At 54.1% G+C, this 23246-nt stretch overlaps 1 protein-coding gene across 1 annotated transcript in view; it reads left to right on the forward strand.

Moving 5' to 3' along the window:
• Window positions 1–227: 227 nt before the first annotated feature.
• The window catches only part of CASZ1 (castor zinc finger 1), a gene marked incomplete at its 5' end in the record, with an annotated part of 93097 nt that continues 70078 nt past the window's right edge, over window positions 228–23246 (forward strand). The window contains one exon of the mRNA XM_084274800.1: window positions 228–276. Coding sequence (XP_084130926.1) covers window positions 228–276 — 49 coding nt within the window. The remainder of the gene's footprint in view (window positions 277–23246) is intronic.

Genomic DNA, 23246 nt, shown 5'->3' on the forward strand with positions numbered 1-23246 from the left:
CCGGGCCGGGCCGCTGCGGTCCCGGTCCCGCACCTGCCCCCGGCGGCGGGCCCGGCGCGGAGGCGTGTCCGCCGGCTGCCAGTCACCGCCCCCCGCGGCGGCCGGTGCCCGCCCCCGGCCCCGCTGCCAAAGTGACTCGGGGAGGACCGGCACGGCAATGACATCAGTGCTTTAAACAACTTGTTATTCGGGAGCAATCAGCTGCAATTAGGTATTAATTAAGTATTATGAAAGTTGATTATTTAAGTGAATTCGGCTTTCGTCTCTCCGACTATGGTAAGTACAGCACAATTGTCCTTTTCCTGCCCCCTGCCCCCTCGCCCGCTGCTCGGCGGAGTCCCCGGTCGGTGCGGCTGCCGGTGCCGGTGTGTCCCGTCGTCCCCCCCCCCGCGCCCAGCGGTTGCGGAGCGATGCGCTCCCCGCGCTCCCTGCCCCGGCCGCCCCGCCGCGCGTCTCGTCCCCTCCGCCGCCGCGGGGCCGGGCGCTGCGGGCAGTTTCCCCGGTACCCGGGGCCGCCGCCGCGCCGAAACTTTTCCCGGCGCCGAGGCGGGTTGCGCGGGTGCGGGGCGGTGCAAGGGGCTCCCGGGCCGGGCCGAGCGGGGCGCGGGGGCGGCACCAGGTGCTGCCGGGGGCTCGCTGCCTCTTTCACTTTTCTTTCACTTGTTTTACGGAAGTTGGCTTCCTCTCCTGCCGCCGCTCCGGCCCCGCTCTCCCCGGCCCCGCGGAGGCGGACGGCGAGGTGAGCCGGTCTCCGCCGGGTGCTTCCCGGCAGCGCGGCGGCCCCCGCGGGCCGGGCCGGGGCGGGCGGGCGGGCGGCGGGGCGAGGCGCGGGCTGGCCGGGAGAGGATGCGGAGGGGAAGTTTATGGGGGTTTTGAAATGATTCTGCGTTTATATTTGTTGTAAGTTGTGTGGGTTGTTTTCTCTTTCATTTCTTTCCCCTTCTGAGCTCTGGCGTCTTGTTGGTAAAGGTTGCTTGTCAGGTTCCTGTGCTGTCTAAATGAAAAGGAATTTAATTTATTTGGGACAAGGCAGTGTCAGATGAAGAGGCTGCTTATTACATTTAATGAGTATTTTTTTTTTTCCAAGCTGGGCATATCTGGGATGGGTTTGTTTTTGTCCTTCCATGTGAGGTGTATGAGACCTCCCCCACCCCTTCACATCTCGCAGGGAGGAGGGACGGTGGCCAGACTGGGGCAATGTTTTGGTTTTAGATTACAGGCCCCAGTATTTGGGCTGGGTGTGTTTTTGGTTGTAGCTTTTTGTGGCGCGTCGATTGGTTTTTGGTGAGGGATGGGGATGGGGAGCAGGGTCTGGCCTGGCCGTGGGCTGGACTGGTGCGTGGGCTCAGCTGGGTGTAGTGGCGGCCGGGACTCCATTAGGCTGGGGTGTGATTGCAGCCGGGGGCTCTGGAGCTCAGTGTACCAGTGGGTTTTCCAGCCCTGGGCCAATATGGAGCAGGGCCCGTTTAGATTTCACAGAGTGGGCAAATTCAGAGTTTGGTAGGAACCCCTTGGGCCATGTTGCCTCCCTCTTTGGGACCCTCTCCTGCCACTTTGGCATCGTACCTGCTGACACAGGACACAGCCGTACCTGCTCCTCCACAATGGGCTAAACCATTCTCTCCCATTACAAACCTACATGGCAGCGATGGGCCGAACAGGCCTGTGCTGGTGGTCTGCCACGGCCCAGGTAATTACTGCCAGAGCGTATGTGTACGTGTGTGTGTGTGTGTGTGTGTGTGGTTTCTTTTTAATAAGGAGTAAGATGGTAATAAACTGGTTGATGATTGACTGGGCCTGAACTATGTACTCTGATATTTTGATGGAGAGGATAATTTTGCCATCGTTTATTCCATTTATTTATTTATTTCTGCCATGGAACCGAGCGGCTTGGGAGCCGCTTCCCGTCGCCAGCGCGATGCTCCGGCTCCCGTTGGGTCCAGCCGTGGGCATGCAGCTGCCTCCCTTCTCTAGATCAAGGAGCTGGGAAGCTGCGTGGGCAGCCCGGGAGTGAAGGATGTGGTGAAACTGCAGGAGGGCAAATGCTTTAAAGAGTAATAAACAGTGATTTACCCCTGATCTCCATCTCCAGGCGCTGTGGCAGCGCAGCGATGGGATCTGCAGGCAGCTGCCCGGGTGTTTCGGGGCCCGGCTTGGCCCTGAGGCGGGCAGGCCGCGCCCCTGCCCGGGAAAGCAGTGCCCTCTGCCGGCTGGAGCCCTGCCCGCTGGCCAATGGCCGCTCGGCCCTGCTGCCCCACAAAGGGGCCGCCCAGCCCGCGCCTCCCCCTCCACCAAGGGACCCTCCTTCTGCTTGGCAGCGTCGTGGGCGCTTCCTGCTGCTGCGCCCAGGTGACGCGTGGGTATGGGAACCCCGGGCCGCAGTAAGCCATGGAAATGAGGATCTGGGAGATCTGTTTAAGTCAGCATTACGGGCTGTGTGTGGGTGAACCCGTCTTGTCATGATCTCGGGGCAAAGACCTGCCCCATAATCACCACCTCTAACCCTTATCTTCTTGGGCCCGCTTATCTCCCTCAGTTGCTGCCTCTTGAGTTCTCTCCAAGCCCTCTGGCTGTGGCTCCCCTGAGGCAGTGCCCGAGGGCTGCTCACACGAGCTGCCAGCTGGCAGAGGCAAGTCCAGAGGGGTTTCTTTCCCAGAGGGACTCGCTATGTGGGGTCTGACAGCCTGCTCTTGCCCAGGGCTTTCTCCGCTCAGTCGATTCTCACATGGACCTTCTAGGGCCATTCGTAGTGGTTAAGGGCTGGAAAGGATTCATGGACTGAGTCCATCCGCCCAGGATCATGGCAAGATGTTCCCGACATGTGACTTTCTGCAAGTCTGGTTGTAAATATCTTGAGTGACTGGGCACCTGTCACTTCCTTTGGGAAACTGTTCCGCAGCCTAATTATCCTTGCTATGAGATTACAGGAACTGATCTCAGAAAGGAGACCAAAAAGTCTATAGTAAATAGCTGGAGAAACACCTAATTTTTCCCTCAGAGGGTCATTTTGTGACTTTGTTTTGCTGCTGTTTGAAAGTGGATAGGAACACCTCTGGGCTCGTGCCAACTTTTTGACAATACAGGTTTTTGGAGAGACATGGGCTCAGCCAAGATTTGTATCATTCCTGTCCTAGCTCATGATCTGCAGAAGGTTCACAGGCAGTTTGTTTGGGTCACTTTCTAATAGTCCCATGAGATGCTTGTTGGGTGGAATGTAGAACCCAGCTATTAGCTGAAGTGTGCTGCAAAGCCAGTTGAAGTCCATAGGAGTCTTTCTACTGGTTTGGCCTTACAGAGCCATAATTCACAGAAAGAACAGAAACTCTGCTGGGACTTACTCCTCCTAAAGCAGCTCTCCTACTGCCAGAGTGGGTCTGCTGATGTGTGGAGGTACTGGCATCGTTCTGCTGTGCCTGCCATGTCTGAGCTGGGGAGAGGTGACGTGCTCAAACAGGCTGTGAATGATCCAGATACCTCAGTGGGAAGGGATCAAACATTTAATACGCAGTTTCTGTATCACTGTTTTCTCTTTCTGTTTTCCTGACTGTTTGTGCTTCCATCCTGAGTCCTTCTTGCTGCTGCCAGAAAGGACTAGCTGAGCTTGGAATTTATTTCAAGACTCTTGCCTGTGCAGCCTGGCCTGTCCCACTTCTCATGCTGCCAGAGCACTCAGCTGCCCTCATACCAAGAGCCTTTGTGGCCACCTTGACTCTCCTTCTGACATCAAATCAACCCCCTGGGCTGCTGTGTAGTCTATGGTTTAGGTTTCCCTCTGAAAAGTTGGTTGAAAGTATCTGGAAAGTGATGAAAAGTGTGGTGGGAGGCGAAGACAACCATCACCTGTGCTACATCACCCACCTCCACCTGGGCTCCTTCCCTCCCTCCCAGGGTTTGAAGATGCAGCCGTTCCCAAGGTTTGGAGAGCTCAGGTGCCACCCAGGGCTCAGCTCCTAGAAGTGCTGACATCGCAGGGGCCGCGCTGGCCGATCCAGCTGGGGTTTGGGAGAACCAATGCCCTCGTCCTCAGCTGCACTTTGCAAAGCAAAGAGGGGGCAGAGGAGGCTTGGCTGGAAGCAGGGGAGGGGCAGAAGCTACAGCCAAAAGTCCCACGCGGCACCGTCTCCTCCCCTCCGGTTCAGTGCGGACTGGATCAATTTGGACGTCTTCAGCAATAAAAAATGCCGATGTCGTCCTAATTCACCAGGCCCCGAGATGACAGCAAATTTACATTTTTTAATTAAACTAGCAGCCAGTTTTTATGAGAGGGGGCTGGGTTATGCAAATCAAATGGTTGTGTACGAAAGATTAGGAGAGTTTGGGAATAAATTCCACAAATGCTAATAAAAAAAAAAAAGAGAGAGAAAATGAGAAGGGGGAGAGAGAGAGAGAGAGAGAGGGACATCGTTCCATTAGCCCCTTTTAGACTGATTTCCCTAGGGAGAAGGCAATGGGGGGGTGAGAGATGGAGGCAGCTTTCAGAGACAGGTAGAATCCATTTTGAGGATTGAGAGCCCCTTGGACCAGGACCTTGTTGCTCCCTGTTTCTTCTCCCAGGTCCCTGAGGGAAGGCAGAGGCAGACATCAGTAGCAAAAGAAAAAGTTGCTAGTTTCTAATCCCTGTTCCAGCTTGACCAGTGATCTTGGAGGCTGAAACTCTGTCTGGGGCTGGGGAGGTGCCCTGAGTGACTGCAGCCTGGATGAGGATGTTGAGGGGGTGGCTCAGGGCTTAGCTGGAGGGGCTTGGGTGGGTTGAGGGCCAGGCTAGGTCATGATGGTGTTACAGTAGGGTGGACCTGGCAGGGTGATGGGCAAAGCCCGAACTCTGGCTGCAGGTGGGTATGGAAAGGGCAGCACAGAGCTACTCCAGATGGGACTGTCTGTGGATTGCCATGGGACACAGCAGGGCCAGCGGCTGGGATCGGTGTGCTGGGGCTTCCCCCTCTCCTGTGTGCAGCTTTTGCTGGTGGACTCGGGGTATCTGGCAGGAGCTGGCTGGTCAGTGGGCAGTAACATCAATAGCAGGTGCAGGGCTGGGCTGCTGCTCCACGTAAGCACAGGCTTCTTCAGTAGAGGGGAGAATGTTTTGGAGAGGGATGATGTTCCCCTTGCCCCTCAACTGGACACCCCATCCATAGGGCTCTTGGAGGCTGAGTCCAGCTGTTAACTTCTCTTCCCAGTGCCTTAACTGGGCATCAGCCTCATCTCCTCTCTCTTAAGAGACTTCCCATCTTTCTTTCTTCACGTGGTCATTCCAGAAAGTAAAACAGTTTGTCAAGCCTTTTTGAGAACAAATAGTTACAGTGAACCAAAGCCATGCACTTCAGTCATGTAAAATATGTTCTTGTTTAAATTTCCTGAAGAATTCTGCTCTCGCTGCGTTGGGAGTTAGGTGTGGTGGCCAGGTACCACAGCAATTGTTTGCTCTGCCATGGAGAAACACAACCTGAAAATTTCTGGAGGCTGGGAAACTGCTTAAAGCTTCCAGTCCTAAGGCAGTTTCATGCTCAGAATAAAAGCTGAACAACCCGTGTAGGTTGGCAAGAGAGAGCAAGGGGTGGAGAGAAGGAGATACAAGGAAAAAGGACGGGAAGGCTGAAGTCACTGAGTGCGCTTTATGGCAATCCCCTGAGGATTCGGTGCCTCACTAGAGAATTTTGCCACCCATTCCTGGTTTTGGGGTGTGAAATGATGATTCACCTCCATGCACATGTTTTCCTTCGGAGAGGTGACATTTTAGCAGAGCCTCTTGTGAAATCAGGAATAACGCCGAGCTCTGCCGGAGCGTTTCTGGAGGTGTTCCCCACACCCAACGCCCACGTCCCCAGCACCCTGTCCTGCACATGCACATCTGCCCCAGACACTTGCCCACCTCCACGCTCCTGGACACTCACGTGCCCTGTGTTGGGCTGAACTTTGTGTTCTGTGAGCTGCTGGCTCAAGACATCACCTTCCTTTGCTCTCCCGGTCCCTGCGCTTGCATCATGGTGATGACGAGTGGATCTTTCTTGGCAGCCAGAAAAGATCCGTGGGGTCTGTGCCCCGTGTGTGAGGTGTCCCCGTGCTCCCCCCACTGCTCCCACCATCCTGGCTGTCAGGGAGGTTGGGGCCACAGCCGCAGGCAGGCAGGCAGCTGTACAGGGGATTTCTGTAACGCGAGTTTCGGAGCTGAATGAGGGCCAAGTTCAGCCTGATTCTAACAAAGAGAGCTCCAGAACAGGTCTGGGAGACATGGCAGAGTCTGAGGATTTGGTGTGGGATGAATAACTCCTAATCTATAAAGTGGGCATAATCATACTCCCCTGTGCAGCCCAGAGCCAGGGCTGGGCGCTTCAGTGATGGAGATAAGTGAATGAGGCCTGGCTGCTGTCCATGGATGGGTGCGGGGGTCGGGCAGGAGCGCTCCTCCCTCCAGCCAGGGTGTGGTGGATGGGGTGTGGGAGAGCTTCTCTGCAGTTCCTGCGCCCACCTGACCCGTGGCACCCTGGACCTCCCAGCAGCTGCAGCAACCCAGGCTGCAAGCACCCGTGGGTGCAGGGTGGTCTGGTGTGGACCCACAAGGAGGGCTCTCCGGGACCCGGGCAGGGAGGTGCTGAGCTCCAGATGGGCTGTTCTGTTGTAATGGTGCTGTGGTGGCAGCCCCTGTCCCAAGACTGGCTGGGGCAGTGCAGCTCAGAGGAAGAACCAGGAACTCTGAGCTTCCATACATGGGAAACTGTCAAACACCAGGTAGCAACACCAGCTTTTGTCTGGTATTTCCAGAAAAACCCGGCGAGACCTGGCATCACAGGGCATAATTTATTATGGAAAAATAAAATAATAAAGTCCCAATCCCTTTGAGGCCTGAGTCATAGAAGCATCTTCTCATTAAAGCAGCTCCACCTCTCCACATGGTGTTTGCCAGCACCATGCCTGTATGAATCCACTCCCCGAGCCGGCCCGCCCAGGGCAGCCCTCCTCCTCCTCCTTGCTGCCTGCGCTTCCCCAGCACACCTCTCCTCCAGCACACCTCTCCTCCAGCACCCCTTCCCCTATCTGGAGGAGTACAAGCAGTTCCACACGTCAAGCCAACTTCTCCCCAGGCTTCCCTTCTTCGGGCCAGGGCTATGTTTGGTTGGCATGTTTTGTAGACAAACGTCTTCATCTTTTCACCCACCTTCCACCCCCTGTGCTATCGAGTTCTCCAGGCACAGCCCTGGCTCCCACATCCCTTCCCCCTGCCATGTGGTATGGAGGTGTCTGTGGTATCTTTCCATGGCTCCAAGCTCCCTTCCAAGTGGCCCTCTGCAAGCAGGGAAAGGACAAGAAGCTGCTCCTGGAGTAATTACCATCTGCATGTCCTGGAGGCAGGCAGCAGATGTTAGCAGAGGAGGACCGGGTTGGAAGAGGGTGAGGGAACAGAGGCTGAGAGAGGGTCTGATTTTTCTTCTTGGTTGCTTACGAATGTTTTTAACAGAAGCTCTGTAGGTCAGGAATCAGGTTTGCAGTGTTGATCCACACACTTGGAAACTTTCAGAGCACGTTCCTTTGCTCACTCACGCTGTCCATCCACTCCTGCTTTTCTCAGACTTTTTCTGTGCGGCACTATTTAACTTCTCTTGCTAAATAGCTTTCCTTTATGTCCTCCTTCCTTTCCTTATTCCCACAGTCCTGTCGCTCTTTGTCACCCTCCTGGACTTCCCATTCTGCCTTTGATTCTGTCTTGGTTTTCCTTTCCTTTTTTCTTTCTTTTCTCTTTCCCTGCCCTCCACCTCCCTTCCATTATCTTACTCTCTTTATTTTTCATTTTCCCATTTGTCTGTGGGCTGATATTCACATGAGCAAACTTCTTCCAGTTAAAGGAGGTCATGAATATTAGGATTTTTCTATCAAACAATGAAATATGGCTCAAATTACTCTGAAGAATGGGGCCCTTTTCATAAACCACCTGCTGGGGTTTTTTGAAAGAGAGCACAACCACTCACTCGCCTGCGTGCTTCAAGCAGTTGTCTCTCATCTCCACCTCGCCAGGCTTTGCTGTTCCAATTTCTCCTTCCGTATTTGTTGCTCTTGGTGGAGTAAGTCTGCTCCTCTGAGACTGCCAGCACCCAATGAGTCTGGGCTTGGACAGGTTGGAACAGGACGGTGATTCTGGCAGAATCCTCACTCCTTTGAATGATGGGTTGTGATTGTGCCTTTTTGATTGCGGCGTGCTTATTTGGGGGGGTTAATTTGGCTCTGAAACTCATTACCTCTCCGCTTGACTGAGAGGGATCTCATATTCAGCTGTTAGCACCCAGCAGGGTGCAGACACACACGGACACCCTGGCCCTTCTCCTGGTCTTGCTGGTGCGGACCAACCCTCTCCCAGCTCTGAGGAGGGCTGTGGCAGAGGTGTCCTGCTCAGGCCTGGATGCCAGCCCGGGGCTGCGGTCGTACCTTCCCGGCTCGCACGGTAAGGCCCTGTGCGTGCCAGGGCTGAGCTGAGCCCTCGTTCCAAACTGATCAGTCAGGGCTGATTTTAGTACAGCAGCCCGGCTCACCGCCGAGGCTGGGAGTCCAGCTCATGTCGCTGTTCCCAGCCAGGCAAGGGCCATGTCTGCAGCATCCTGAGAAGCGAATTAGAATAGGTGTGTGCTGGAGGTGAGGCCCCGAGCCAGGCAGGACCCCCCCGAGGGTCTGCTGTCCCCCCCTGCCCTGCTGCATGGCTTCAGAGAAGCCTGAGCCAGGTGTGTGCTCCAGCACCTGCATGGCTCGGCTGTTAGCCCATCAGCAGGGCTGAGGAGAGCGGTGTGTGCTGGGGTCCTGGAGCAGTGTGAGCAGAAGGGTCTCTACACGCCCTTTGTTTGCTCCCACAAGGCAGGCGTGAGCCATGCCAGGAGATGGGGACAACAGAGGACATCAACTTGTCTCAGACTTATGTTTCGTTTTCAGCCCAGCCTATTTATATTCATCATAGTTGCTATTTTTTCCCCAGTTACATGGATGTGTCTTGTTCTCGCTGCTTTCCATCTTCCCTGAGCAAACCTTGCTGTTTTTCTGGTGTCTGCCCTGGGAGGCACACACAGCATCATCCCTCTTGGACAGAGGCCACTCTTCTCCGAGGAGGCACGTCTCAGTGGTGTGCTCCTTCCAGGAGCCTGGCACAACCCTCCTGCCCTCCCCTCCCAGCCCCACGTTTCCCTGGACAGAAACTGCATATGCAGCCCGGGCTGTGTGAACATGGGAGTTTGTTTTGCCAGGGTGACCTGTTTAATCATCTCATTTTCTGGTGGCCGTTTATTCCTCGTTTCCACGGTTACAGCCCCATTAAGAGGAGAAGCAATAAGGCAGCGAGTCAAACAGGTAATAAAAACATTAAAGCCATGTGCGCACTGGGAGGGAGGGAGGGAGGGTGAGCAGCACTCACTGAGACGAGACGGGCCGTGCCAGGGAGACAGAAGGGTCGCGGGGAGCCTGTGCGCAGCGGTGGTGACACCCGGCTCCCTGCCCAGCCTCGGCGGGGTCCTGATGCCAGCACAGCATCCTCCAGCATCCTGCCTCACTCCCTTGAGTGCCCTGCCACCCAGGACAGCATCGCCGCTGTCAGCGTGCCGCTCTCACCCTCGCTGTGCTGCTAACGCAGAGCTGCACAGTGCCCAAAAGCACCTGAAATCAGAGTAGTTTTGCACCTGTGTTTTGTATCAGGGGCTGTGGTTGGTTGGCAGAACTCATAACTTGCTGTTTCTGTTCAGTTCCTGTGCTGCTGGTGCTCCCACAGTAAGAGCTCCACCATGGTACTTGTCAGGGTAGCTGCCCCTCCTGTGGCAGCTGTGCCCATACCCTGAGGAGCGTGGCTCTGCAGAATTAGGCTTCTGTGCAGCTCCTCAAGTACTACTAACTGTTGTAAATACTACACCAGTGTATTTACAGTGAGCTACCTAAACCAACACACCCTGGAGGATCACGACAGTGGTTTGAAGCTTTCCTGGGTAGAAAAAGTATCTGTGGAAGGGCATATTCCTGCAACCTCTGGGAGAAGGTCAGGCTCCATGGAAGCAGGATAACTAGGTTTCCACTCTGTAGCAGCATGGGGGCTGCTCACAGGTGTCTGTGAGGTGGGGAGTGGTGGGCGATATCTGATGGCCATAGCTAGAAATCAGGGGGGAGCTGTGAAGGGAAGCAGCATGGCTGTGAGTGACCACTCTCCTGCTAGAAGGAATCCCCAGATTTCTGCTTGTCCATTGTGGGCTTATAAAAGGAAAGTAGCAGCAGGAAGCAACTCCTCTAAAGCAGGGAGAAGGCAAAGAGCCCTGCTGTGTGAAAAGGGGGGACGCTTTTGGAGCAGCTTGCTTTCCTCCAGGCAGTGTTCCTCAGGTGGCTTGGTAGGTGGGAGCCTTTTGTTGCTGTATGCTTGTTACCCCAAACCTGAATTTGTCAGCAAGGAGATTATGGTCTGTCCACCTTATTGACAACTTAAAAGTGAGCATAAACCTATGACCTGACTACAAAAGCCAGCGGAGTTACTTTTCCTTATCATTTCCCAGTGGCCATGGAGGCTGAGCAGCATTGGATCTGGGATGAAGAGGTGTTAGGAGAGTGAATTGATGTTCTCAATACCTGCCTTTCACGTGAGAACCAGTATCTGTCCCAGGTGGTCAAATGGAGATTAAAATGATGTCACAAAGAAATATTTTAAAACTTGTTTGGACACTGCAAGGGTGAGACTTGGAGTCTCCAAGTCACGCTGTGTTGGCCAAGTTTTGTATCTTTGGAGTTGGAGGTTTATCAAAATTGCCCCATCTCAGAGCAGCGAGGATGGGTGGGCTCTCTGGACACCTGCCCTGGGAGGGAGGATACAGACTTTCTGAAGCAGCTCTTCATTTTAGACATTCTGCAGGATTGGTCTGTGAGCTGCCTTGGTAATTAAGCATGACAACAATTCCCCAGGACCCATTCCCTCTTGCTGTATCTATGGGCAGGGCCCCATCCCTTCCTGAGAGTGGGGAGCGGGGTTTGACCTTTCTTTGTATGATCTCAGACTGTGTGGTACCCAGGGTAGGTACAAACCCTGATGCTTTATGCACACTGTGTACAAGTAATGCCTTAAGGAAAAACTAGCAAAAAAAGCTGAACAACCCCTTGCTCTGGATGAGTTTGAGCTGCTGAGTAAAGTGTAAAGGAGCAGGTGCCTACAGGCTGGAAGGGTTCTGGCCTTTGAACGAAGATGAGTTTCAGTGTGGATGAAGAGGTTAACTATAGCAGTCTCCCTCATCTGGGTGGCACAGCCCTAACTGCAGAACAAAAATCCTCAGTAAAGCAAACAAGACAGGAGAGCAAGAAAACCATCACAGAAAGGCAGGGAAATGGAGTAAACTAGCTCCAAGGGTGCTTTACCTGCTGGCTTTCTCTGGGGAGATATTCCACCCTGTTACAGCCCTGTTTTGCCCTGTTGGGATTTTAAAAAAAAATTTTTTCTGACATTGTTTTGGGTTTTATAGTTTCTTTTTCTCTGGACTTTATCAGAAAGCATATTTGTGGTGAGCGCCTGTGAAAGGACCTGGCTGGCTGAGTAAATATTCAACGTGGAAATGAGCCGCGTGACCTTGAAGGGGGGGAGAGGGAGGAAAGCTGAGAGAAATTCATAAAAAGCTGAAAAAGAAGAGAACAAGGAGAAGGGAGGGGAGAGGGGAAAAATAGAGAAAAGGCTGGAGGAAGTCACACAGGAGAGAAATACTGGACTTTCCTTGTTACAGCGGTGATGGGACGTGTGGTGTCCAGTGTCTTGGAGAGGCCCAATTCTCAGCTGTGCTGAGCACTGACACTTTGAAAAATAGGCCCATTTAAGGTGACTCAAGTTGGGCAACAAAAGTCAGTAGTCACTTTAGATCATCTTGGCCTGTGTTCAGAAGGGTGAATTTTATCCCTGGCGAAAGGCCAGCGGGAGGCCTTGCTGTGTACTGTTCCCGTTCCCAGAATAGGACTTGGGGTGGCTCCTGGGCCTCGTGCCGGCCCTTCGGGGCAGGGGTAGAAACCGCCGGCCCCGAGTTCTGGGCCGAGGCTCTGGCTGCGCTCCCCACGCTGGGGACAGCCACTGCCAGCTGGATTCACGTGTCACAGACCAGTTGTCCTTGGGTTGGAAAACCGGGCCTGAATGTAGTTGTGGGTTTTGTGGGGGCTGTGTGTGTCTGGGAAGGTTGCTGGACAGAGAAGAAGCCCTTGTCCTCAGTGCTGGGGCAGGAAGGAGCAGCTGTATAGGTTTCCCCACCATACACAGGGTCCCTCCAGTGTGGGAGACCAAGAGGTAGATATTTGCTTCTGGGAACTAGCAAGGATCTCAGTCAGAAAAGACCATGAAAATGCTGTTACAAGGAAAATGCGTCAGAAAATCCAGGTAGAAACACACTGCCATCACTACTAGAGCCCCAGGTGTAAAGTCCAAGTGCACTCTGGAGTTTGGGTTTCCAGAACTGCCTGGTTTAGCCTTGAAGGTTTTAACTTCAGGCCCACATCCAGTCCTGGATGATGTCAGATGGATTTTGAATGTGTTTTATGAGGACTGGAGAGAGGTGAGCCCTGAGTTTCTGCAGGTTTTTCTGTAGAGGATGTTCCTCTAGCGTGTCCTTGGTATCTTGATGACACCAGCTCCGGGAAGCCCCTCAGCCCTGCAGCTGCAGCCGTCAGCGCTCTGCTGCCCATTCCCCTGAGCTGGGGAGGGATCCAGGCACCCACAGAGCCGGCACTCAGCTCTCATCAGGGGCTGGAGTAGAAACCCTGGCGCTGAGCTCTGGGCAGCTCCTGTGAGATTTTTCATTGTTTGAATGCATGAAAAGAAGTTTGGATGCATTTAAGACGCTTTCATGTATCGTCCTTCCTTTGGCTCCCCAAATTCTCTCCGTCTTCTGCAGAGGAAGTCAGACTCTCCTGGCATCAGCACTTCAGAAACGCTGCCTACTGACATAAGCATTTCAGAGCGTGGAGCAAGGACCATGCTGAGCCCTTGGTTATGGTGAAACAGTGCTGATTGCCATTCTTTGGTTAAAGCAAAATCGCTGCACTAATGATCCTCACATACACATCTTTAAATCTCTCTTCCTTTAGGTGAGGGGATGATTTTATTTCTTTCCATAAGCAGGAGAGCTGTAGAATTAATTTTCACTGCCTACATGGGAAAGCCCTACTGTATGAAGAGCTTTTTTTGGGGGGGGGATTTTTTTTTCCCAGTGGGAGTGTGTGAAATAGTGGGGAAAAGTCTTGTGATAACCTTAGAATAATTTCCATGGCGGTGCAACGTGATGTCAGACCCTAAGCAGCTGGGTGGGAAGTGCAGACAGTGGGGGCACAAGTGCCTGACAGGGGGGAAAACCAGCATAAATTAAAAAAAAAAAAGCATTAGTCCAAAGCTTTTGGAGGAACTAGAGCAAAGTCACCAGTGCAGATGCCAGGGCAAGGAACTGTAACTGCACGTTTAATAGCTTTGGATGTTTGCTTTTATGTGACAGTTGCTGTTCAAGCAAACAGATTGGAGAATTCCAGCCTTGCATGGATTTCAGGGGTTTTATTTATATGTGATCTGCACAGGATGTGAGCAGGATGGGGATGCAGGGGGGCTATGCTGCAGGAAGGTCCCGCTCCCCTGCTCCTCCCTGCCCTCGTGCTCACTACCCTGTGTGCCTTGGTTTACCCGTGCGTGTTCGTTCCAGGGCAGAGCCTTCCCCTCTAGCTCCTGTCTCTCTGCCCCAAAGTCGTTCTTTACCCAAACTCCCCTCACTCTCCTGCTTCCCGCTGCTTCTAGCATTGTCCTGCGCTTCCAGGAGCATCCTCTGTCCCATTCCCATGTACAACCACCCTCCACCGCCCCAGCGATGGTGCCCGTCGCTGACCTCCACGGCCAGGGACCCCGCAGTGTGCAGGAGCCCTCCCCGTGCCGAGAGCCCCGTCTGGGAAGCACAGCCAGCCATGCACACCCTGTGTGCCTGCCCTGCCCGGCCTCTCCTCCCTGGCTGCAGGTCCAGCTCAGGCTGTACAAAGGGAGCTGCAAGGCAGAGGCATGTTTTCGCAGTTTCTTCTCCAAAAGGAAAGCCTGGAAGGGGTGAGGGGCAGACTCCTTGCAGCGAAGGTGTTAACAAATAGCAGGTGATTAAACATGACAAGCAGTGACATTTCTGTGTGGGGTTCTCAGTACCAGCAATGCCAAGAATGAAGCTATAAACCCTGACATTTTGTGTTATGCACTGAGGTTTTTAATAGACATCTTTCTCTCCCTCCCCCCTGTTTATTTCTTTTATTCTTCTTTTCTGTCCCTTTCCCTCTCCTCTCTCTTGCTGACCCTCACCCTGGTCCCAAGTGTCCCCCAACCTCGCCTTCCCACTCCTCCCTCCCTGTGCTTATCTTCGCTCCCTCGCTTTACCAGACGGATTTGGTCGGTGGCCTTCACTTTTTCCTTTGTTCCTCTCTTCCTCCCTATTTTCTTGTTCCACTTTCCCCCAGCCTTTTTGCTCTCCGTGGCGTCATTCCCCCCTTCCCTTACTCCTCTCTTCCTCCCCTTAGCTCCGGTCCCTGCCATCTGCACGCAGGCTCGCAGCCTCTCTCACACATCCTCACTCCCACACTGGGTTGCACGCACACCGCCGCTTCCCGCACACTTCCCCGCTCTCCCCCACGCGCTCTCGCTCCTGCGCCGTCTCTCACATGCGCTCGCACTTGCTCTTTTCTTCCCCTGCTTCCCCTTCTCCTGCTCTTCTTTGTCTTTGTTACTCCCTTCTGCTGTCACCCTCCCTCTCTCTGTTCTTTTCCACTCTCTCCCCTTCTCCCTCCCTTCCCTGGCTCTTTTTGGGGCCTGATGTAATACGCTAACCATGGGCAGCCAGGCCAGTTGCTTGTCAGGGAGCAGGTGTCCCACCCCTGAGTGATGTTTTTGTTAATAACATTTTTGCCCTGACTCAGAAGCCGGCGTTTTGGAGATCGGTTGGTGGGGGTATTTTTTTTAAGGACAGGAGCTGAGGAGGCTGAGCTTTTGGGAACAGTTGCTGGGTTTGTGCTAAAAGGACTGCAACAGTTGTTCTGCTGAGCAAGAAACGTTGGAACAACTGCAGATTCCGTTCCCCCCCCCCCCATCTCTCCATATCTATCCAAAGGGCATTTGGAGGTGACACCCAATGCACCGTCCCCCTTGCAGCCAGCTCTAATTGGAGCCGACGGGCTGCCGCTGGCTCTTGGCTTTAGGAAGAGGGCACTCCTGCTGCTGGAGCTGGCCCAGCCCTCTGCATGAGAAGCCTTTGCTCTGCTGCCTGTTCATGATGGGGTCCTGGGCTCAAAATGAGCAAAGTGCCAGGGTGACTGGAGGATTTGGACACAGAGCTCTCCTCCATATCAGCAGGTTGGTAGTAACAGCCTGGCTACATGGTCTGAACATACTAAAGTCCTCTCCAGGCACACAAAGATAGAAGGGTTTGGTGGTGGTCATCTGCTTCCCAGAGCGTGACTCGCCTGGCCCACTGTGGCTTACCAGGCTGTGGTCTCCTTCGTGGAGAGGCCAGGGGGCAATGCATGATGCCTTCCACCCGGCAGGATGGGAATTGCATGGGCTGACTTCTCAGAGCCTGTCTTCTCTGCCCAATCAGCCTGGCTGTCAGCACCAGGGCCTGAATCCTCCCCACCTGGCTGGCCCCAGTGACAGTCACACTGCAATAAGCCATGGTGAAGTGCCGCCTGGGGACTTGAGGCATCTCCAGAGGCTCTTTGAGTTGCACAGCGATTCCTTCTCATGTGGCTGCAGGAGTCTGTGCCTCTCCCTGTGTCCCTGGGGAGGATCTGTAGGGAGCTCCTGGAGAATTCCCGTGCACACGCTGTCAGTGCTGCGTGTCGGTGGCTCCCTAGCCCGCTGCTGCACTTGAGTGCTGAGGGTGTCCCGGCGCAGGCGAGAGGCTCTTGTGGGTGGACAGTGAGGAGAGAGGCTGGGGCAGCTCCCATGTGCCAGAGGTCACTGGGGCCCCAGTGTAAAGGGCTCAGCAGGTATTTGAAACGAATCCAAACTAAACTGCAGGCTTCAGTCCTGGTATTTTCTCTTCCTTGACTCTGCAGGCGCTCTAAAAATCAAAATACTTCCCCCTAAAGACCCCACCTTCCCATAAAAGTGCCTCTCCCTCCCTGGCCGCCCAGGTCTTATTGATCCAGTACCACAGACGGTGGCTGCAGCTTGAGTTGCCAAGTAGGGCAGATCGATAGAGACTTGGTATGGGATTTTTTGGCAGCTGGGACGTCCATTTGTCCCTCCTCCCCTCCCGCTATCCCTCCAGGAAACAGCCAGCATCACAGTGAAAGCAGGTGGAGCAGAGCCCCATCCTTAGGCTTCCCTTTCACCTTGTCCTCCCATGTCCTCTGTGCTGCAGCCCCCGGGACCAGAGGCCTCTGTGGGAGTGTGTGTGAGGCTGCAGGGAGCGTGTGGCAGACACAGAGCTGAGTGGTCCCTTCTCCTGCGCGGACTCCACCAGCCCCTCTCTTCCACGTACCCTTTGCAATGGCCAAGCTCACCCTTTGTATACTGAGGGGATTCCATGGGTCATCCCAGTGTCCCCGAGAGCAGGATTTGGCCATTACTGTTTGGATGGTCTTTCTATTCAATCAGGGTTTCTCCCCTGCCTGGATCCAAAGTGAATCCCCTCTGCCCTTCCTCCCTGCTGCCCCCATCAGTGCTTCAGTCACCATTCCACAGATGGGGAAAGCAAGGCACAGGGATGTGAAGTGACTTTGTGAAGGCCAGGGAGGGAGTCAGTGCTGGAGTGGGCGTTAGGGGCTGTGTTTCTGGTTGTCCTTTGCCAGCGTTCAGCCCCTTGGCCACAGGCTTGGGGCAGGGCTCCTTCCCCACTCATGAGGCTTCCCAGAGTGCCCTGTCCATGCGGGTCCAAACGCTGTGGGCTGGTCTGCAGCATGAACTGGAGGAACTGGAGACAGGGGAGCAGTAGGGAGGAGAGGGGTGCTGTGTAGGCAGCTTCCCCCCACCTTGTCGTGTCAGGGGAGCGTGGTGAGCTCTGTTGTGAGGTGTCCTTAACCCTTGCCAGCCCTCCTGGCTGCTGAACCTCTGACAGGTGCCGAGCGCCGCGCACAGTGAAGTTAATGAAATGAGTATTTCGGGGAGGGGGGGGGAGGGAGGCTCTGTACTGCACCCTGGGGCCCTGGGTTTATTAATGGTGACCTGCCATTAAAGACTAAAGTGCTAACCTGGTCATATTTAGCAGCTTTCAATGGTATCCCAGTGGCCTCTGCCTGTAATATCAACTCCTGCCTTCCCCCCGCAGCCCCAGGCCGGCACGAGCTGACTCCAGAGTTTCTCTGCTACAATGAGTCTGGTGGGCAGCACTAAGAAGTCTCTGCGCTGCTGCTGCCAGACAGATTTCCACCCCCTCCTGCTGCTCTGAGCAGCTTCCCCCTCTTACTGCCAGGTCTTGCCAGAGAGCACTTGGAAAAGAGGACCAAATCCTGGCATGGTCGTGATCTCCTCTCCTCAGACAGAGCCCCGGGGTCACTAGGAGAGGGAGACGTGCCAGTGTGAAGCTCATAGGATTTGGATGTGAAGGAGAGGCATATTCAAGCTCTGCAAAGTGCTTCCACAGAGCTCTCCAAGGAGGTGCTGGCAAATTATCCTTCTGAGGTGGCAGGCTGGGAGACAAGGCAGCGGCTCTGCCAGACCTGATTAAAACAGGACTTGGGGGTAAGAGCTTCAGGTCAGCGCAGGAGGGCTGCCCTCTCTGCTGCTGTCCCTCTGCTCTGGTCCAAGAGGGACATGGAAAACCTGAGCATGGGGGAGAATGTCCCCTAAGGGATGACAGCAGTTGGACATTGCAGTGACAGGCACTTTAGAAAGATGCTGGGGGCTGCTGCTGGTGCAGGCAGGGATCAGTGTTAGCAGAAGGAAAAAAATACAAAAGCCCCCAAGTCTCCTTGAAGCTAATTCAGCTCTTGATGCCTCCCCAGAAGCAAGACCCTGCTGTGCTGTGTGTGCCAGCTGGGATTATTGCCTTCCCTCATCACTTCTCCCTGGATTAAAAACTCAGCACGGAGTGTTTTGCCATGTGTTATTCCGGGATACCCGCTCGAAGCTCCACGTGGTGCAGGGCCTGGCAGAGGGGTGGGGGAATCACAGGGCATCACCAACTGGGGCTGCTCCTGCTGCTCCAGAAGGGAGGTAGGGATGCGCCAGCCCCCTCCTGTCTCTGTTCTGCCCGGGCTGAAGGCGTGAGGAGCGAGGCCGTAAGGGATTTTCCTCTCTCTAGTAAGCCCTGTAAGCCACAGATCCCTCGTCCTCACAACCCTGCCCTTCATGTGGGCACGTTTGTCAGTGTGGGCTTCAGGCCATTCCCCAGCAGAGCCAGCGAGGGCAGGGGCCTTGTTCCAGCAGAGAGCTCCAGCCCTCAGCCTACCAACAGGACGAGTGCCGGTTTGGCAGCCAGGCTGGGGGCAATCCTCGCTCTCTCGCTTGGCTCTGTGCCCCAGCTGATCTGGAGCCAGGTTTTGCTGTAATCCCTACATCCTGTTGCAGGTCCTTAATCAGCTGGAACCAGCCTGGAAAAAAAACAAAAACCCAAACCCCAAACTGTTGTGGTTAAAGCTCCCCACTCCTGCCTGGTGGGGAGGAGTGTGCAGCAGCTTTCCTCCGTGCCAGGCTGGAAGGGCTGGGAGAGATTGCAGCTCCTTTGCTAGGGATGGAAGCAGGGAAGAGGGTAAGTGTGTGTTTCTGCTGGGGGGTCTCAGCAGGACCCGCTTGCTGCTGTTCCCCCACAGAGGGGACGGGTCTGGGTTTGAGGCCTTGATTCTTCCTGTTCTCCATCACCACCACAGTGAGGGATGCTGCCCTCCCAGCCCTCACTGGGCTGGCTCAAAAACTCTCTGGGTTGTTGTTGAGTTGTTTTTTTTCCCGTTTAATGCATAGAATAACACTGATGGGTCTGAACAGCTCCAGCCAGGCGACGAGGGGAAAGAATAACAAGCTCCTGAATGTCAGGCGAAATTATGGGCCATTGCTATTTAGGGTGAGTCTGGTGGATTTAGGGCCTCTCTGTTCTATTGTCCCAGCTGCTCTGAGCATTGGAGCAGGCGAGACACAAGTCGGGAATTTTATGCAGAGCATGTGCAGGGAAAGGCTGGTTCTGAGCGTTTCCGGAGCTGGAACAGCAGCGGTGGGGGACAGGGGACAGTTTCTGTTGGAAAGCTGGTGAGCTGTGATACTGGGAGGAGATAGGAGGCTGGAAGTCTTGGAGCAGCAGTCATCCAGCAGTGACCCACCCTTTGCCTCCTGCTCTTTGTCAGGATTCAGCTCCAGATGTTCATCCACCTCCCCAAGTCCATGTAGCATTGGTCTCCATCATCAGACCTTCGCTGTCTGTCCACCCGCCGCTCTTCACAGGAGCTTCCCTTGGCAGACCCCACTGGTCTCCCTTCCACTTCTCATGAGCATACAGCTGCTCAGCCCCTCCTCTCCTTGCCCATCTCTTGCAGAGCATCAGGGAGGGAGTCTGCACAAAAGACAGCACAGAAACATGTGGGCTGAAGAGGGGGATCAGGGGTTTCAGTGCCTTCTTGGGGGTTGCTTTTGGCTGGCACTGGTGATGTAACCCGGGCTGGCACCCTGCACACACAGCCTGCCAGGTATTGAGGGGAAGGGCCCAGGTGAACAGCGTAAGAGAACACAGGAAGGATGAGGAAAGTGCTCTGTAGTGTGATAGAAGTGGGTTGTCCATGGGAAAGTGAAGTCTGCACGGGTCCTGAACAGGGTGTATCCTAAGCTGCCAGATTTTGGCAAATACACTCTGTCCCATGCCAGGCTGGGGAGGAGTTGCAGCGAGTAAGAAAGCCGTTTTTGCCCGGCTGTCTTCACAGGCATGAGGCTTGGCAGGGTGAATTCTTTGCTTCTTTGGGGCTCTTTTTATTTGACCGGATTAAAAAGCCTATTTGAGTTTCTTAAACCATTTAATCTAAAATCCCCAGGTAGATGCGCCATTGGATTCGGTTTTAAGCTTATAAACAAAATAGGTCTGTGTTTGTCTCTTCCTTTTGTCCTGAAGAAGCGAGGGTTTGACCCACAGCTGGGGGGAGGGAAGTTGTGCTCCTTGTGCTTATGAAGCCCCTTGAGCTTTCCAAAGGGTGGGAAGGTGTGCAGACCAGGGTGTTGGCCTGACCTTCCTGCAGCTCCAGGTTAGCGTGTGGTGGTGAGGGGAGGGGGCAGGAGCCAAGCTCCACTGGCCAGGTTAAAGGACTGGGATGGTTCCCAGGTCTCAGTACTGACATATGTAAAATCCTACTGAGACCATTGCTCTGTGAGGAGTCTGGGGAGATGAGGAAGGAGGAGACCACAGAAAATGGGAGGGAAGCATCCTGCAGTGTGATCCACTGGAGCAGAACTGCAGTCCTTCCAGGGGAGCTAGTTCTCCTCCACTCCCAGCATGTCCAGCTCCTTCCAGGGTTTCCTGTCCTCTCCACCTGCTTGGGGTTCTTGTTTCCTTTCCAGCTCTGTCTGGCTTTATTGCCACCACTCCCAGCACTTCTGAGGAGGTTTCGTGGACCCGAGACCAGTTGGGGCTGCTCTCAGATCAGCCCCAAACGGGACAGTTCATGATTTGTGCTTGCAGGAGAGAAGTGCTGATGATGCTTACAGGAGCTACAGGAATGTGGCAGCTCCATGGTCCACAGTGTCGTGTTTCTGACGGTGGCTAGTGTCAGATGCTCTGAAGGGAGGTACCAAACCCCACAGCAGGCAGATGTAAGATGATCTGCTCCAGTGTCCCCTTGATGTCCTTTCCATGTGTCCAGCAGCGAGTTACTGATGTCTGCACGCCAGTGTGGGACAGCAGTGGGAGCGCTTGGTCCAGCCCTAGCAGAAGTGTCACTTCCAGATCCCATCCCTGGTGCTGGCAGGCACAGCAGAAAGCCCAGCAGAAAGGAGTCAGTCTGCCATCCCAGCTCCCTTGTGCAGCCATGGAAATGCTGGTTGCAGCGCGGCCGTAGGCAGGCTGGGAGGGCAGTCTGTCCTTCTCACCTCTTTGCTGTGAGCAGAGAGGCCTCATCCCATGTCCAGGGCTCTCCAGGAGATGCTTTATCAGAGGGCTTGGTGGGAACAAGACTGTATCCTTCTCCCCCCACTTCTCCCAAGGAACTGGAGACAGACAGAGAGACAGGCATCTGTCCGATGGCGGCTTGAATAGGAGGGAACCCTGTTGGCTTTGCCGAGGGAGCCTCTTTCTATATGGAAATGAAGAATTTAGGCTAATGGAGCTCAACCATCTCTAATTTTGCGATGGCAGGAGGATTTTGATTGAAAGTAATTAAGCAAGCTAGCTGTAAAATTAATTAAAGCAAAAGGGGGGGATTTTTTTATTGGATTGGATAGCGATATAGCGGCTGTCAAATGGGGGACGGATGGGGGTGACCTGAATTCTCTGCCCTCCCTCCTCCCACTCGGGACGTTTATGTCACTTTAATCTCCTTACAGCGGCTGGTGTGCATTTGTTTGAAATAATCAAGGAAATATGGTCAGAAATTGTCAGCTTTCAGATCTAATTTACCTGACAGCCCTGCGCGGACCAGTAAGCCTCTGTGTGCGTGTGTGTGTGTGTGTGTGTGTGTGGTGTATGTGACTGTGTGGTCACGGAGGACTCCTTGTCTCCCTTCTCCCCCCCAACCCTGTTTTTCTTCATCCCATCTTTCCTAGCAGAAATACTTCTGACACACACTGGGACCACCCAGCACCTCACAGGAAAAAGAAATAAGTTTGAGAATTTTCCTGTGGTCCCTTCTCTGCCCCTGCCTGCCCATCGCTGCCTCCTCCCAACCTGCTGCCTCATCCTTGCACCATAACCAGCTTTAGAGTTTAGGCAATATAGGATTAGGGGAGGTGGCTGTAATTCTTTATTCCAGATGGCTGGTGACTGCTAAACGCGCTGTCACAAAGTGCCGAGTTAGAAAAATACCCAAATCAGGCCCTTTGTTTCAGCCCCTGTCCCTGCCCAAGGGCTCTCCTGGTGTCCTGTCGGGAGCTCCGCTCGCCTGGCACAGGTTGGGGACCCAGAGTCAAGGCTGTAATGATGCTGGGGAGAGGCTTCACCAGCCTCACACCTATCTGGGTTCCCTTGCCCAGCTCTGCCTGCTGCTTTTTGAGATCTTGCAGGAAAAATGAGCTAGGCATGCCTTGGTGTATGCGTGTGCTCACTTAGCAGGTGAAGGTCCTGATCCGGGGATGTACCAAGGCTTCAGCTCTTGGACATCTCAGAGGGGTGCACACTCTTGACAGAGACCCAGGGTCTCTGCTCTGGGCCTAATCCTGCCAGCACCCAGTGACCTGAGCTCAGCGTGCTGGAAACTGGGGAGGGAGGGCAGTGGCTGTAGGGTCAGAGCTGCTCTAGTGCCTCATATCTGTCTTGCTAGCTTGGCTCTGAGGGTTATTATTTATTATTTATTATTTATTATTGTTCATTAAGTGCTGACAGAGTTGGGGCTTTTGTTTGGGTCTCCATTTAGTGGCCTTTGCTGAGGCAGAACTCAGTGCCAAGACCTCAGGCACTCTTACAGCCCTGATCCTATTGTATTGTTTATGTAATGACTCTCAATCCCAAGGGATTCTGCAGCCTTTCTTAGACCCGAGTACCCAGCACCTGGCAGGGAGAGTGCAGGGCCAGTGCCCAGCCCTGGTGATGAGGAAAATCTCTGGGCATTACGTGCTAGGGGATCAGGAATATGTAGACAGATCAGGCTGGACCTTGCCGTGAGGATCCACATGCAGGGCAGATGATTAAGCTGCCTCAAAAGGAGGAGCAGATGATTCATCCCTGCCATGGTTTGTGTGGTTGTGGGGTGTCTTGGTAGCTCAGACCCGGTGCTCTGGCTGGTGGGTGCCTGCAGCACGCCAGTCTGTCTCCCATACAGTTTGCTGAGTGACTGGTGTTTCTGGGTGAGCTCATGCCACCAGTGCCCTGAGTGTCTCGGAGCACCCCAAGCCATCTCAGCACTGCAGCTGAAACTTTTACCCTATTAAGTAGATGTGTGGAGGGCACTTCACAAGCTCTGTAACCTGCTGGAGATGGAGAGGACATGGTCTTGTCCATGACCAGCCACGCGTGGCTGTGCTGAGGTGGATGATGAGCTCATCACCATGAATTCTGGGTTTATTTCCAGCTTTGGCATTGATTTGCTTTGTATCTGTAGCCATGTGGATGCATAGCTTTGTGCCAGTGCTTCCTCATCAGTATAATGGGTATAATTAGGCTCCCCTGATTGAAGATAGCACCGAATGCTCTGTATGC

Source organism: Gallinula chloropus, assembly GCF_964237585.1.
Source record: "Gallinula chloropus genome assembly, chromosome: 23".
Lineage (NCBI taxonomy): Eukaryota > Metazoa > Chordata > Aves > Gruiformes > Rallidae > Gallinula > Gallinula chloropus.